Genomic DNA, 15,000 nt, shown 5'->3' with positions numbered 1-15,000 from the left:
TACACACACACACACACAAGGAGAGAGACACACACACAGAGACACACACATACAGAGAGACAGACACACACACACACACACACACACACACACACACACAGAGAGACACACACACACAGAGAGAGAGAGACACACACACACACACACAGTAACGTTACATCCCGGTACCAAACACACAGACATGGTAGCTTCAGAGAGTCTTTTATATTTATTAAGTCTTTAATCCCAAACGGAGACTTTCTTCACTCGCTCATTTATCTTTAAAACTGACAAACATCAGATGTGTAATTCATGACTCAGTTCAAACGGGACCAGATCTTTCCGTGTGTGTCTGTTGACTCTTGACCTGTTTATGGAGCAGAGGAGTGTGAGTAACGTGGACTTTCATCCTGTCGTGTCCTCAGTGTTCAAGCGGGCCGTCATCCTGGTTTACCGTGAGAGCAGCAAGCTGAAGAAGAGGATGGTGAGTCTTGTAGAAATATTTCTATATTCTAGACGTGTTACTCAGTGTCCCGATGGGCTGCAATTATTATTATTATTATTATTATTCCGCCACATGTTTGTCCCGCTACTAGTCACGGAGCGTTGCCAACACATGCACACAAAATACATCACAACGTGTGTAATGATCGGGAATGGCGTGCTATCATTTGAATAAGAGATCTTTCGTGCGGTTTTCACCATATCGGCAAAAAAACGGCGCCAAATGTCCTATAAAGATCGCTCAAAACGACCCCTCTTTGGACGCCATACTTTAATGTAGAAAAATAACTAGAAGTTTAAACCGAAGACAAGATTTGGGCCTTTATTGGGCTGAATGGGCGTTCTGATATCCAGCACGGTTTCTACCCAATCACACTTTACGTATCGTCCAGTTTTCAGACCGTCTCAGATGTTCCAATGTGTGTGTGTTTGGGGACGGACTGTTGAGAGCTAGAGGGGAACCAACCCCGTCAAAAAGCCCAATATTCGGCCGAACCCAAACTCTGGGTTCGGTGCATCCCAAATATATATATAGATATTTATTTAGATTATTTTTGGGGCTTTTCCGCTCTTAATTGTTGACAGGACAGCTAGATGAGAAAGGGGAGAGAGACATGCAGGACATCGTCGAGACATAAACCTCTCAGTACATGTGCGCCTGCTCTACCCACTGAGCCAACCTGGCCACATATAATGCTTTTAAGATTATGTTTTGGGCATTTTTTGGACAGCTGAAGACATGAAAGGAGAGAGAGAGGGGGAATGATATGCAGCAAAGGGCCGCAGGTTGGAGTTGAACCTGCGGCCGCTGCGTCAAGGAGTAAACCTCTACATATGGGCGCCTGCTCTACCAACTGAGCTATCTGGGCGCCCCCGGGCACATATGTTTAATTTATGAAGTTTGTTCTCTGTTGGACAGACGGGCTCTCGCTCAGCTGATCTGGACCCCTTCAGGTTCCGCTGGTTAATCCCAGTTTCAGCGGTTCAGGTCCGACCGGCCAACATCACAGGTCAGTAAACAAGTGAATCATGGCAGTGTGAAGCCATCTGTGTAGTGTCCAGCAGGTGGCGCTGTCTGCACACACACACACACACACACACACACACACACACACACACACACACACAGAGAAACACACACACAGACACACACACACAGAGAAACACACACACACAGAAACACACACACACAGAGACACACACACAGAGACACACACACACAGAGAAACACACACACACACACACACAGAAACACACACACACACACACACACACACACACACACAGAGAAACACACACACACACACACACACACACACACACACACACACACACACACACACACACACACACACACACACACACACACACACACACACACACACACACACACACACACACACACACACACACACACACACACACAGAGAAACACACACACACACACACACACACACAGACACACACAGACACACACACACACACACACACACACACACACACACACACACACACACACACACACACACACAGAAACACACACACAGAGAAACACAGACACACACACACAGAGAAACACACACAGACACACACACACACACACAAACACACACACACACACACAGAGACACACACACACAGAGAAACACACACACAGACACACACAGAGAAACACACACACAGACACACAGACACACACACACACACACACACACACAGAGAAACACACACACACAGAGAAACACACACACACACACACACACACAGAAACACACACACAGAGAAACACAGACACACACACACAGAGAAACACACACAGACACACACACACACACACAGCTGCAATGTAACTAAGTACATTTACTCCAGTACTGTACTTCAGTACCTAATGTTGAGGTACTTATACTTTACTTGAGTCTTTTCTTTTCATGCCACTTTCTACTTCTACTCCGCTACATTCATCTGTTACAGCTTTAGTTACTAGTTACTTTAGTTACTAGTTACTTTAGTTACTCCACTACATTCATCTGTTCCAGCTTTAGTTACTAGTTACTTTAGTTACTAGCTAGTTACTGTCCTGCTGTGTGTTTTCAGGCTCTGAGAACCAGTGTGTGTGGGAGCTCGTTCACAGCCGCTCGGAGGTCGAGGGACGACCGGAGACGGTGTTTCAGCTCTGCAGCAGGTAGGACAACATGAACATGATATTTACACGCTCAGGCTGTCTGTCTGTGTGTGTGTGTGTGTGTGTGTGTGTGTGTGTGTGTGTGTGTGTGTGTGTGTGTGTGTGTGTGTATCATGTCTGTATGTGTATGTGTGTGTGTGTATCATGTCTGTGTGTGTGTGTCTGTGTGTATCATGTCTGTGTGTCTGTGTGTATCATTTCTGTATGTGTGTGTGTGTGTGTGTGTGTGTGTGTGTATTATGTCTGTGTGTGTGTCTCTGTGTGTATCGTGTGTGTGTGTCTCTGTGTGTATCGTGTGTGTGTGTGTGTGTATCGTGTGTGTGTGTGTGTGTGTGTGCTCTGTGTGTATCATGTCTGTGTGTGTGTGCTCTGTGTGTCTGTGTGTATCGTGTGTGTGTGTCTGTGTGTCATGTCTGTGTGTGTGTGTCTGTGTGTCATGTCTGTGTGTGTGTGTGTCTGTGTATATCATGTCTGTGTGTGTGTGTGTGTGTCTGTGTGTATCATGTCTGTGTGTGTGTCTCTGTGTGTGTGTGTATCATTTCTGTGTGTGTGTGTGTGTCTGTGTGTGTGTGTGTGTGTGTGTCTCTGTGTGTGTGTATTATGTCTGTGTGTGTCTGTGTGTATCATGTCTGTGTGTCTGTGTGTATTATGTCTGTGTGTGTGTGTGTGTGTGTGTGTGTGTGTGTGTATTATGTCTGTGTGTGTCTGTGTGTATCATGTCTGTGTGTGTGTGTGTGTGTGTGTGTGTCTGTGTGTCTCTGTGTGTGTGTGTGTCTGTGTGTATCGTGTGTGTGTGTGTGTATCATGTCTGTGCGTGTGTGTGTTTGGGAACAAGCCCTACTGTTGGTTCTGAGCGCTGTGTCGTTTGTGTTTCAGTGGTTTGGACACGAAGGCCAGCGTGCTGCGAGCTCTGCGCGTCCTCCTCCGAGAGCGAGCGCCCGCCGGCTCCCTGAGGAGGACGCGCCTGTCGACGGCCGAGAGGAGGAGGCAGCAGCGATGTCGCTCCGACACCCAGGGGACGACTCAGCATCGTCATCATCAGCGGGCGGAGGAAGGCTGCGGCCCCGACGGCCTCTCCGTTCTGGGAGAAACCTGCTCGGAGCCTCTGCTGCCGAGCCGGGACGCCCTAACCACCAACCCTGCAGGGAAGAGGACGAGACTGTGCTCGCTGACCGGCGAGCTGGAGGCGCAGCTGCAGAGGCTCAACGTCAGCGAGGAGGACACAGAGCGAGGGGCGCCCTCGCTGCTAGCCTCTCAGAGCGCCAGGCGCTCCCGGAGCTCCAGCCTACGCCGAAGCCCTGGGGGAGAAGGGCTGGACGGCAGCAGCCCGCTGGAGAGAGACTTCAGCGTTCAGAGCATGACCTCCATGATTAACGAGGACTGCTTCTACGACAGCGTGCTGGGGATGCAGAAGGCTGCTTTTCACACGCTACAGAGCTAACGTGCTAACGTTTGGGGTGTAGTGCTGCCGGAACGCATCTGTCCTAGTAGGTCAGTCCCTCCAGAAAAACCTGATATGATCTCATAACTCAATACACAATCAGCCAAAGTCTGCATATTTATTTTGACTATTTCATCCCATAATATTGCATAAATATCCCGCATATTCCATCGCATTTTTTTTAAGAAAACGTGACGCATAATTAAGGACTTTAGCCCAAAACAATCACAATAACTCCATGTTTCTGGAAGGACTGCCTGGTGTACGTTTTAACAGGAGGTTCCCCAGCTTATTCCCAAAATGATGACTATTATCGTCCCAGCGCTAATATTTACTATTCTACGGCAGGGGTCCTCAAACGCATCACTCAAATGGTTTGTTTTTATTTCATCTCCGAGGTCGACGATTGGCAATAACAACATAACATTTCATCAACTTAGAACGTTTAAGCAACATGCTGTACGTTCAGGTTCAGTTCTCAGTTCATAACTTCTGTACCGATACCAATACTTGAGTATATTTGGTATATTTAACGTTTAACATATTTAGACGTTACTTAAGAGACCTTTGAGAAACCCTGAAACTGAATATTCTCAGTTTGCATAATCTGGTTGTGTGTGTGTGTGTGTGTATCGTGTATCATGTCTGTGTGTATCGTGTGTGTGTATCATGTCTATGTGTGTGTGTGTGTGTGTGTATCATGTCTGTGTATCGTGTGTGTGTATCATGTCTGTGTGTGTGTGTGTGTCTGTGTTTGTATCATGTCTGTGTGTGTGTGTATCATGTCTGTGTGTATGTGTGTGTATCATGTGTGTGTGTGTATCATGTGTGTGTGTGTGTGTATCATGTGTGTGTGTGTGTGTGTGTGTATCGTGTGTGTGTGTGTGTGTGTGTGTATCGTGTGTGTGTGTGTGTATCATGTCTGTGTGTGTGTGTGTCTCTGTGTGTGTGTGTGTGTGTGTGTGTATCATGTCTGTGTGTGTGTGTGTATCATGTCTATGTGTGTGTGTGTGTGTGTGTATCGTGTGTGTGTGTATCATGTCTGTGTGTGTGTATCATGTCTGTGTGTGTGTCTGTATCGTGTGTGTGTGTCTGTGTGTGTATCATGTCTGTGTGTGTGTGTATCATGTCTGTTTGTGTGTGTATGATGTCTGTGTGTGTGTGTGTATCATGTCTGTGTGTGTGTGTGTCTGTATCATGTCTGTGTGTGTGTATCATGTCTGTGTGTGTGTGTATCATGTCTGTTTGTGTATCATGTCTGTTTGTGTGTGTGTGTGTGTCTGTATCGTGTGTGTGTGTATCATGTCTGTGTGTGTGTGTATCATGTCTGTTTGTGTGTGTGTGTGTGTATCATGTCTGTTTGTGTGTGTGTATCATGTCTGTGTGTGTGTGTTTGTGTATCATGTCTGTTTGTGTGTGTGTATGATGTCTGTGTGTGTGTGTGTATCATGTCTGTGTGTCTGTATCATGTCTGTGTGTGTGTGTGTGTGTGTGTGTGTGTGTCACTAAAGCGTTTGTCATGTAAGAGAGAAAAAACTAAAGGAATAGTCAAAGTTGTCATACTGACATGGAAGGTGTTGAAGAATAAAACCAGGAAAGGAAAGGCAGCAAATGTCCTTTTACTTCATAGTCATAGTTGACTAAACACTCCGTAGGAACAGTGGTGACATAACCTTCAAAACGAGCCATACTTTAATCGTAGGTACGCTCCGGCATTCAAACAGATAGCACTACACCCCCGGCTAACATGCTAACGTGGAAGAGGAGACTGACGTTACAGCTACAAGACTCCTGGAACCCAGGAGAGGAACCTGAACTCCAGATACTGCTAACCTTCTATCAGACCTGCAGAAGCTGTCATGAAGGGGTCACACAGACGGGAACTGCTACACACCGCTAACCTCCGTCTCAACAACATCACGGACGTCTGGGGGACATTTGGGACATCACAACCTGGCCGTGATGACAACAATAACTCCTACCTCACACAGACACAGAGACACAGACACACACAGACACACAGACACACAGAGCACATAGACACAGACACACACAGACACACAGAAACACACACACATAGAGACAGACACACAAACACACACACACATAGACACACACACACACACGCACACAGACACACAGACACACACACACACAGACACACAGACACACACACACATAGACACACACACACACAGACACACACACACACACACACATAGACACAGACACACATAGACACAAACACACACACGCACAGACACACAGACAGACACACAGACACAGACACACACACACACACACAGACACAGACACACAGTCACACACACACACACACACGCACAGACACACTGAAACACGCACAGCCACACACACACACACACACACACACACACAGACACGCACACAGACACACATAGACACACACACAGACACACACACACATAGACACACACACACATAGACACAGAAAGACACACACGCACACAGACACGCTCACACACACACAGACAGACAGACACACACACACACAAAGACACACGCACAGACACAGAAACACGCACACACACACACATACATACAGACACACACACACAATATCCAAATGTCAGTTTTAGGCTAACTACCTGTCTGTAAGTGAAGCTAACACACGTAACGTTGTGCATAACGTTAGCTGAGCGTCTCTCCATTCTCTCTGCTGATTCCTCTCGTCTGTTTCCACTTCTGTCTTCATAAAAGCTCAGTTTTTCAGGTCGTCAGCTTATAAAAACTGGAGTTCTGGGTTCTTTACATTGTTGGTAGTTCATATCACCACACAGCAGCTTTCAGACATGTTGCTGTTGTTTGTTAGCAGACGGAATAACGAGGAGGAAACCTAGACGCAGGACAAGTCAACGAAGAGAGGAGAGATGGTCTCCCCTCAAAGTATGACGCGATGGGCTCGGTCTCCATTCGTGATATTTCATAAACTCCAGAAGCTTAGTTTATCCATCACGTTTCAGGACAGTAACGAACATACCTCAAACCTCCAAAACACTTCCAGTGAAATACAGATTCTCTTTGAACTTGAGAGAGGATGTTGTGTTGACCAACGATGGAGTCTTTTGATTCCTGTCGGAAGAAGGACCAAAACAGGAACCTAAAGCTTCAAAGACTTGATCACTACGAGTGATCTCAGAACCCTAAAAAACACATATCTGGAGCTCATTTATTTTTTTACACGACTACATTTCCCACAGTTTGGACTTCCGGAAGCTCTCCGTCTAATGGATCTCTGCTAACTTCCTGTTTTTTTACATTTTAATATCATAACTCTCGTTCTTTTTTAAATCGGAGCTCACTGTGTTCTTGACAGAAGAGGATTCATCTTCAAAATAATCCAAAAAGCAGACGAATGTTGGACTCTTGTTTTCAGTATTTTGTTGCACTTCTCTGCCTGAACTAATGATGCACCGAATCCAGATGTTTGGGGTTCGGCAGAATACTGAATCCACTAGTTAAGATTCTGCTGAATCCTCCTCCCATGCTCAGTTCATTAACACAGTTAATGGCCCAGAGTCTGGTAGGACCAGGCTAGTGGACCAGAGTCTGGTAGGACCAGGCTAGTGGCCCAGAGTCTGGTAGGACCAGGCTAGTGGCCCAGAGTCTGGTAGGACCAGGCTAGTGGCCCAGAGTCTGGTAGGACCAGGCTAGAATCCTGAACCCCCTGGTTGAGGTTCTGCTGAATCCTGAACCCCCTGGTTGAGGTTCTGCTGAGTCCTCGTCCCGTCCTCAGTCCATGAACACAGTCAACACATTAATGAAGTAAACAGTGACTGTCCTTCCTTTGCCGTACCTGAAGTTGCTGCATTCTGGCTGCTGTCTGTAGATTCCTTCATGCTCAGCTCGTATTCTTCCAGATGTTTCATACCAGATGTTGTAACAGCGGTGATGTTGTGTATTGTTTAGGGTCCTCGCCACCACCAGACTAATCAGCATTGCAGATTGAACATGTAGCTGGACTTGAATGGCCTTCTTTTGACTGAAAGTACTGCCAAACAACCCTTTTTCTGCTCACCAGTTCCATTTCCACTTCCTCTCAGCCTGCTGCATTGAAGCTCCACCTACGTAAACACCTTCCTGTAATCAACGGCGCCGTCATTACGGCGACCAGCGTAGCGCGGAGTGACAGCGTAGGGTTCAGCAGAAACCCAACCCCGTCAGAAAGCCCAATATTCAGCCCACTCTGAATCCTGGATTCGGTGCATCCCTAAATGAAAGTTTATATTTATTTAAGTAAAAACATTCAAACATTTAGCCTTGGCTTCGTTTAGCGTCTAAGAAAGGTAGAGCTGGGTACCGACCGGACTGCCTCTGTCGGAAAGTATCGAGTATTGAAAAATGCCTCGTCATCTGATGCCCAATTTCAAACTCCGGGCTGAACAACAAGTGTTGCCCGATGGCCCGGGGAAAGACGAGAACAGCACGTCAGGACAGTAAATACAACAACGTACGTCCCCGTTGAGGCGTCGTCGTATTTTAATCATGTGATTTAAAAGCACCGTTGGCCAATCAAGAAGTGCGTTGGCGCTTGATGCTTTTGACGGGTTTTTTAAACGGCATTATTGACACTTTTTTAGTTTGACACCTGACGGTTTCTCGATATTTTGTGAAAAAAAATTTTTCTGTCTTGTTTTTTTTTCCAACTTTTTTCCGATTTTTTTTCATTTTAACTTCTTCCGATATTTTTTTTCAACTTTTTTTCCGATTTTTTTATTTTTTTCATTTTAACTTTGTCCGATATTTTTAGTTTTTCAACTTTTTCCAATATTTTAATTTTTTCCGATTTTTATTTTTTTTATTTTAACTTTTTCCGATATTTTTAGTTTTTCAACTTTCTTCCGATTTTCTTTTTTTCAACTTTTTTCCGATTTTTTTATTTTAATTTTTTCCGATATTTTTAGTTTTTCAACTTTTTTCCGATTTTTTTTTTTTTTCAACTTTTTTCTATTTTTTTTTCCGATTTTTTTTTTCGATATTTTTTGTTTTTCAACTTTCTTCCGATTTTTTTTTTTATACTTTTTCCGACGATTTATTTCTTTTTTCATAACTTTTTTCCCGATGTTTTTCTCCAAAACAGAAAAGGAAAAAGATTAGTATAAAGGGTCAGTAAAAATGGACTTCTAGCAAGTCAACGTTTTGAATCCTGGATTCGGTGCATCCCTAAAAATTCCCAAAGCAGAGGAACGTTGGAGTCTAGTTTCAGTGTTTTGTTGTCTTCTCTGCCTGAACGCGTCATTCCTTTCAGCTTCGTGTTCTGTACTGCTCGTGTTGTAAATGTTCTTGTACAGTTACTCCTGCGTTGTAGTTTTCTGTGTAACTTGATATTTTCTTGACAAAAGCAGTGAAGTATTTGGAGCATCGAAGCCTTCTGAATATCCGCAGCTCGAGTTTTTGTATTTATAGTTTTTTGTTTTGTGACGAAGAACACGACGAGGAAGAAGAAGCCAGTGTTTAATTGGAAATAACTCAAGTTATTTTTATTAACTGTTTAAAGTATTTGGTAATTTATTTTCTTAAATATTTTGTGTACATCTTTTTAACAACTTGATGCTGTAAAAAAGTCCAATAAATGATATTTAATAAGTGTTTCTGTGTGTGTGTGACGTTTTCTCAATATTTTGTGACTTTTTTTTTCCGTCTTGTTTTTGTTTTTCAACTTTTTTCTGATTTTTATTTTTATTTTTTTACTTTTAAATTTTTACTTTTTCCGATATATTTTTTTTAAATTTTTACTTTTTCCGATATTTTTTTTTTCTTCAACTTTCTTCCGATTTTTTTTTTTCAACTTTTTTCCGATTTTTTTATTTTTACTTTTTCATTTTTACTTTGTCCGATATTTTTTTTTTTCCGATATTTTTTTTAAATTATTTTTACTTTTTCAACTTTTTTTTCAACTTTTTTCCGTTTTTTTTATTTTCATTTTAACTTTTTTCTAATTTTTATTTTTTTTACTTTTACTTTTTCCGATGATTTTTTTTTCAAGTTTTTTCCGTTCAAGTTTTTTCCGATTTTTTCGATTTTACTTTTTCTGCTCAATCAAGAAGTGCGTTGGCGCTTGATGCTTTTGACGGGGTTTTTTAACGGCATTATTGACAAGTTTTTTGACGGTTTCTTGATATTTTGTGACGGTTTTTTTTCCCCTTCTTTTTGTTTTCCAAGTTTTTTTCCGATTTTTTTATTTTTACTTTTTCCGATGATTTTTTTATTTCACATTTTTCCAAAGATTTTTTAGTTTTTACTTTTTCCGCTTTCACGTTTTCTCGAAATTTTGTGACGTTTTTTGTTTGTCTTGTTTTTCAACTTTTTTCCAATTTGTTTTTTTTCTGCGAAAAATAGACCACTCACTACATAATACTATAGATAATACACAACATACTATAGATAATACACTACATACTATAGATAATACACTACATAATACTATAGATAATACACAACATACTATAGATAATACACTACATACTATAGATAATACACAACATACTATAGATAATACACTACATAATACTATAGACCACTCACTACATAATACTATAGATAATACACTACATAAAACTATGTACCACTCACTACTTTTTAACGGCATTATTAACACTTTTTTAATTTGACACCTGACGTTTTCTTAGTATTTTGTGACTTTTTTTTTTTTCGTCTTGTTTTTAATCTTTTTTTCCGATTTTTTTTGTTTTTCAAATTTTTTCAGATTTTTTTATTTTCATTTTAACTTTTTTCTAATTTTTATTTTTTTTACTTTTACTTTTTCCGATGATTTGTTTTTCAAGTTTTTTCCGATTTTTTAGATTTTACTTTTTCTGCTCAGTCAAGAAGTGCATTGGCGCTTGATGCTTTTGACGGGTTTTTTAACGGCATTATTGACAAGTTTTTTTACGGTTTCTTGATATTTTGTGACGGTTTTTTTTTCCCTTCTTTTTGTTTTCCAAGTTTTTTTCCGATTTTTTTATTTTTAATTTTTCCAAAGATTTTTTAGTTTTTACTTTTTCCGCTTTCAAGTTTTCTCGAAATTTTGTGAAGTTTTTTGTTTGTCTTGTTTTTAAACTTTTTTCCGATTTTTTTTTTTTTTACGAAAAATAGACCACTCACTACATAATACTATAGATAATACACAACATAATACTATATACCACTCACTACATAATACTATAGATAATACACAACATAATACTATAGACCATTCACTACATAATACTATAGATAATACACTACATAATACTATAGACCACTCACTACATAATACTATAGATAATACACAACATAATACCATAGACCATTCACTACATAATACTATAGACCACTCACTACATAATACTTTAGATAATACACTACATAATACTATAGACCACTCACTACATAATACTATAGATAATACACAACATAATACTAAATACCACTCACTACATAATAGTATAGACCACTCACTACATAATACTGTAGATAATACACAACATAATACTATAGACCAGTCACTACATAATACTATAGATACTACACTACATAATACTATAGACCACTCACCACATAATACTATAGATAATACACTACATAATACTATAGACCACTCACTACATAATACTATAGATAATACACAACATAATACTATATACCACTCACTACTTTTTAACGGCATTATAACTACATTTTTTTTTTTCCGTCTTGTTTTTAATCTTTTTTCCGATTTTTTTACTTTTACATCTTTTTTCGATTTTTTTATTTTCATTTTAACTTTTTTCTAATTTTCATTTTTTTTACTTTTTCCGATGATTTTATTTTCAAGTTTTTTCCGTTTTTTTTTAAAGTTTTTTCCGATTGTACTTTTTCTGCTCAATAAAGAAGTGCGTTGGCGCTTGATGCTTTTAGTTTTTACTTTTTCCGCTTTCACGTTTTCTCGAAATTTTGTGACGTTTTTTGTTTACGTCTTGTTTTTCAACTTTTTTTCCAATTTGTTTTTTTTCTGCGAAAAATAGACCACTCACTACATAATACTATAGATAATACACAACATACTATAGATAATACACTACATACTATAGATAATACACTACATAATACTATAGATAATACACTACATACTATAGATAATACACTACATAATACTATAGATAATACACTACATAATACTATATATAATACACAACATAATACTATAGATAATACACTACATAATACTATAGACCACTCACTACATAATACTATAGATAATACACAACATACTATAGATAATACACTACATACTATAGATAATACACTACATAATACTATAGATAATACACAACATACTATAGATAATACACTACATAATACTATAGACCACTAACTACATAATACTATAGATAATACACTACAATACTATAGATAATAAACTACATAATACTATAGACCATTCAGTACATAATACTATAGATAATACACTACATACTATAGATAATACACTACATAATACTATAGACCACTCACTACATAATACTATAGATAATACACTACATAATACGATAGACCACTCACTACATAATACTATAGATAATACACAACATACTATAGATAATACACTACATAATACTATAGACCACTCACTACATAATACTATAGATAATACACAACATACTATAGATAATACACTACATAATACTATAGACCACTCTCTACATAATACTATAGACCACTCACTACATAATACTATAGATAATACACAACATACTATAGATAATACACTACATAATACTTTAGACCACTCACTACATAATACTATAGACCACTCACTACATAATACTATAGATAATACACAACATACTATAGATAATACACTACATAATACTTTAGATAATACACTACATAATACTATAGATAATACACAACATAATACTATAGACCATTCACTACATAATACTATAGATAATACACTACATAATACTATAGACCACTCACTACATAATACTATAGATAATACACTACATAATACTATAGACCACTCACTACATAATACTATAGATAATACACAACATAATACTATATACCACTCACTACTTTTTAACTACATTATTAACACTTTTTTAGTTTGACACCTGACGTTTTTTTGATATTTTGTGACGTTTTTTTTTTTCCATCTTGTTAATATTTTTTACGATTTTTTTTGTTTTTCAACTTTTTTTACGTTTTTTTATTTTCATTTTAACTCTTTTCTAATTTTTATTTTTTTTTCAAGTTTTTTTCCTTTTTTTCGATTTTACTTTTTCTGCTCAATCAAGAAGTGCGTTGGCGCTTGATGCTTTTGACGGGGTTTTTTAACGGCATTATTGACAAGTTTTTTGACGGTTTCTTGATATTTTGTGACGGTTTTTTTCCCTTCTTTTTGTTTTCCAAGTTTTTTTCCAAAGATTTTTTAAATTTTACTTTTTCCGCTTTCACGTTTTCTCGAAATTTTTTGACGTTTTTTGTTTACGTCTTATTTTTCAACTTTTTTTCCAATTTTGTTTTTTTTCTGTGAAGAATAGACAACTCACTACATAATACTATAGATAATACACAACATACTATAGATAATACACTACATTATACTATAGATAATACACAACATACTATAGATAATACACTACATAATACTATAGACCATTCACTACATAATACTATAGATAATACACAACATAATACTATAGATAATACACTACATAATACTATAGACCACTCACTACATAATACTAGAGACCACTCACTACATAATACTATAGATAATACACAACATACTATAGATAATACACTACATAATACTATAGACCACTCACTACATAATACTATAGATAATACACTACATAATACTATAGACCACTCACTACATAATACGATAGATAATACACAACATAATACTATATACCACTCACTACTTTTTAACTGCATTATTAACACTTTTTTAGTTTGACACCTGACGTTTTCTTGATATTTTGTGACTTTTTTTTTTTTCCGTCTTGTTTTTAATCTTCTTTCCGATTTTTTTTGTTTTTCAACTTTTTTCCGTTTTTTTTATTTTCATTTTTTTTTACTTTTACTTTTTCCGATGACTTTTTTTTTTTTTATTTTTTTTTCAAGTTTTTTTCGTTTTTTTTTTTTTCCATTTTTTCGATTTTACTTTTTCTGCTCAATCAAGAAGTGCGTTGGTGCTTGATGCTTTTGACGGGGTTTTTTAACGGCATTATTGACAAGTTTTTTGACGGTTTCTTGATATTTTGTGACGGTTTCTTTCCCTTCTTTTTGTTTTCCAAGTTTTGTTCAGATTTTTTCATTTTTACTTTTTCCGATGATTTTTTTATTTCACATTTTTCCAAAGATTTTTTAGTTTTTACTTTTTCCGCTTTCACGTTTTTCTCGACATTTTGTGACGTTTTTTGTTTGTCTTGTTTTTCAACTTTTTTTCCAATTTTTTTTTCTGTGAAAAATAGACCACTCACTACATAATACTATAGATAATACACAACATACTATAGATAATACACAACATACTATAGATAATACACTACATAATACTATATATAATACACAACATACTATAGATAATACACTACATAATACTATAGACCACTCACTACATAATACTATAGATAATACACTACATAATACTATAGACCACTCACTACATAATACTGTAGATAATACACAACATACTATAGATAATACACTACATACTATAGATAATACACTAACATAATACTATAGATAATACACAACATACTATAGATAATACACTACATAATACTATAGATAATACACTACATAATACTATAGACCACTCACTACATAATACTTTAGATAATACACTACATAATACTATAGACAATACACTACATAA

The 15,000-nt window shown here is 37.9% G+C and overlaps 1 protein-coding gene across 1 annotated transcript in view; it reads left to right on the top strand.

Moving 5' to 3' along the window:
* The window catches only part of LOC144533775 (rho guanine nucleotide exchange factor TIAM2-like), a 47,459-nt gene extending 42,757 nt beyond the window's left edge, over positions 1 to 4,702 (top strand). The window contains exons 21-24 of the mRNA XM_078275329.1: positions 405 to 463; positions 1,403 to 1,493; positions 2,578 to 2,665; positions 3,542 to 4,702. Of these exons, the coding sequence (XP_078131455.1) occupies positions 405 to 463; positions 1,403 to 1,493; positions 2,578 to 2,665; positions 3,542 to 4,106 (803 nt within the window). The 3' untranslated portion in view covers positions 4,107 to 4,702. The remainder of the gene's footprint in view (positions 1 to 404; positions 464 to 1,402; positions 1,494 to 2,577; positions 2,666 to 3,541) is intronic.
* Positions 4,703 to 15,000: the final 10,298 nt, after the last annotated feature.

The sequence above is a fragment of the Sander vitreus genome, chromosome 18 (genome assembly GCF_031162955.1).
Source record: "Sander vitreus isolate 19-12246 chromosome 18, sanVit1, whole genome shotgun sequence".
Taxonomy (NCBI): Eukaryota; Metazoa; Chordata; class Actinopteri; order Perciformes; family Percidae; genus Sander; species Sander vitreus.
Note: the sequence above shows the minus strand (reverse complement) of the source record. Positions and strands in the feature narration are given on the sequence as shown.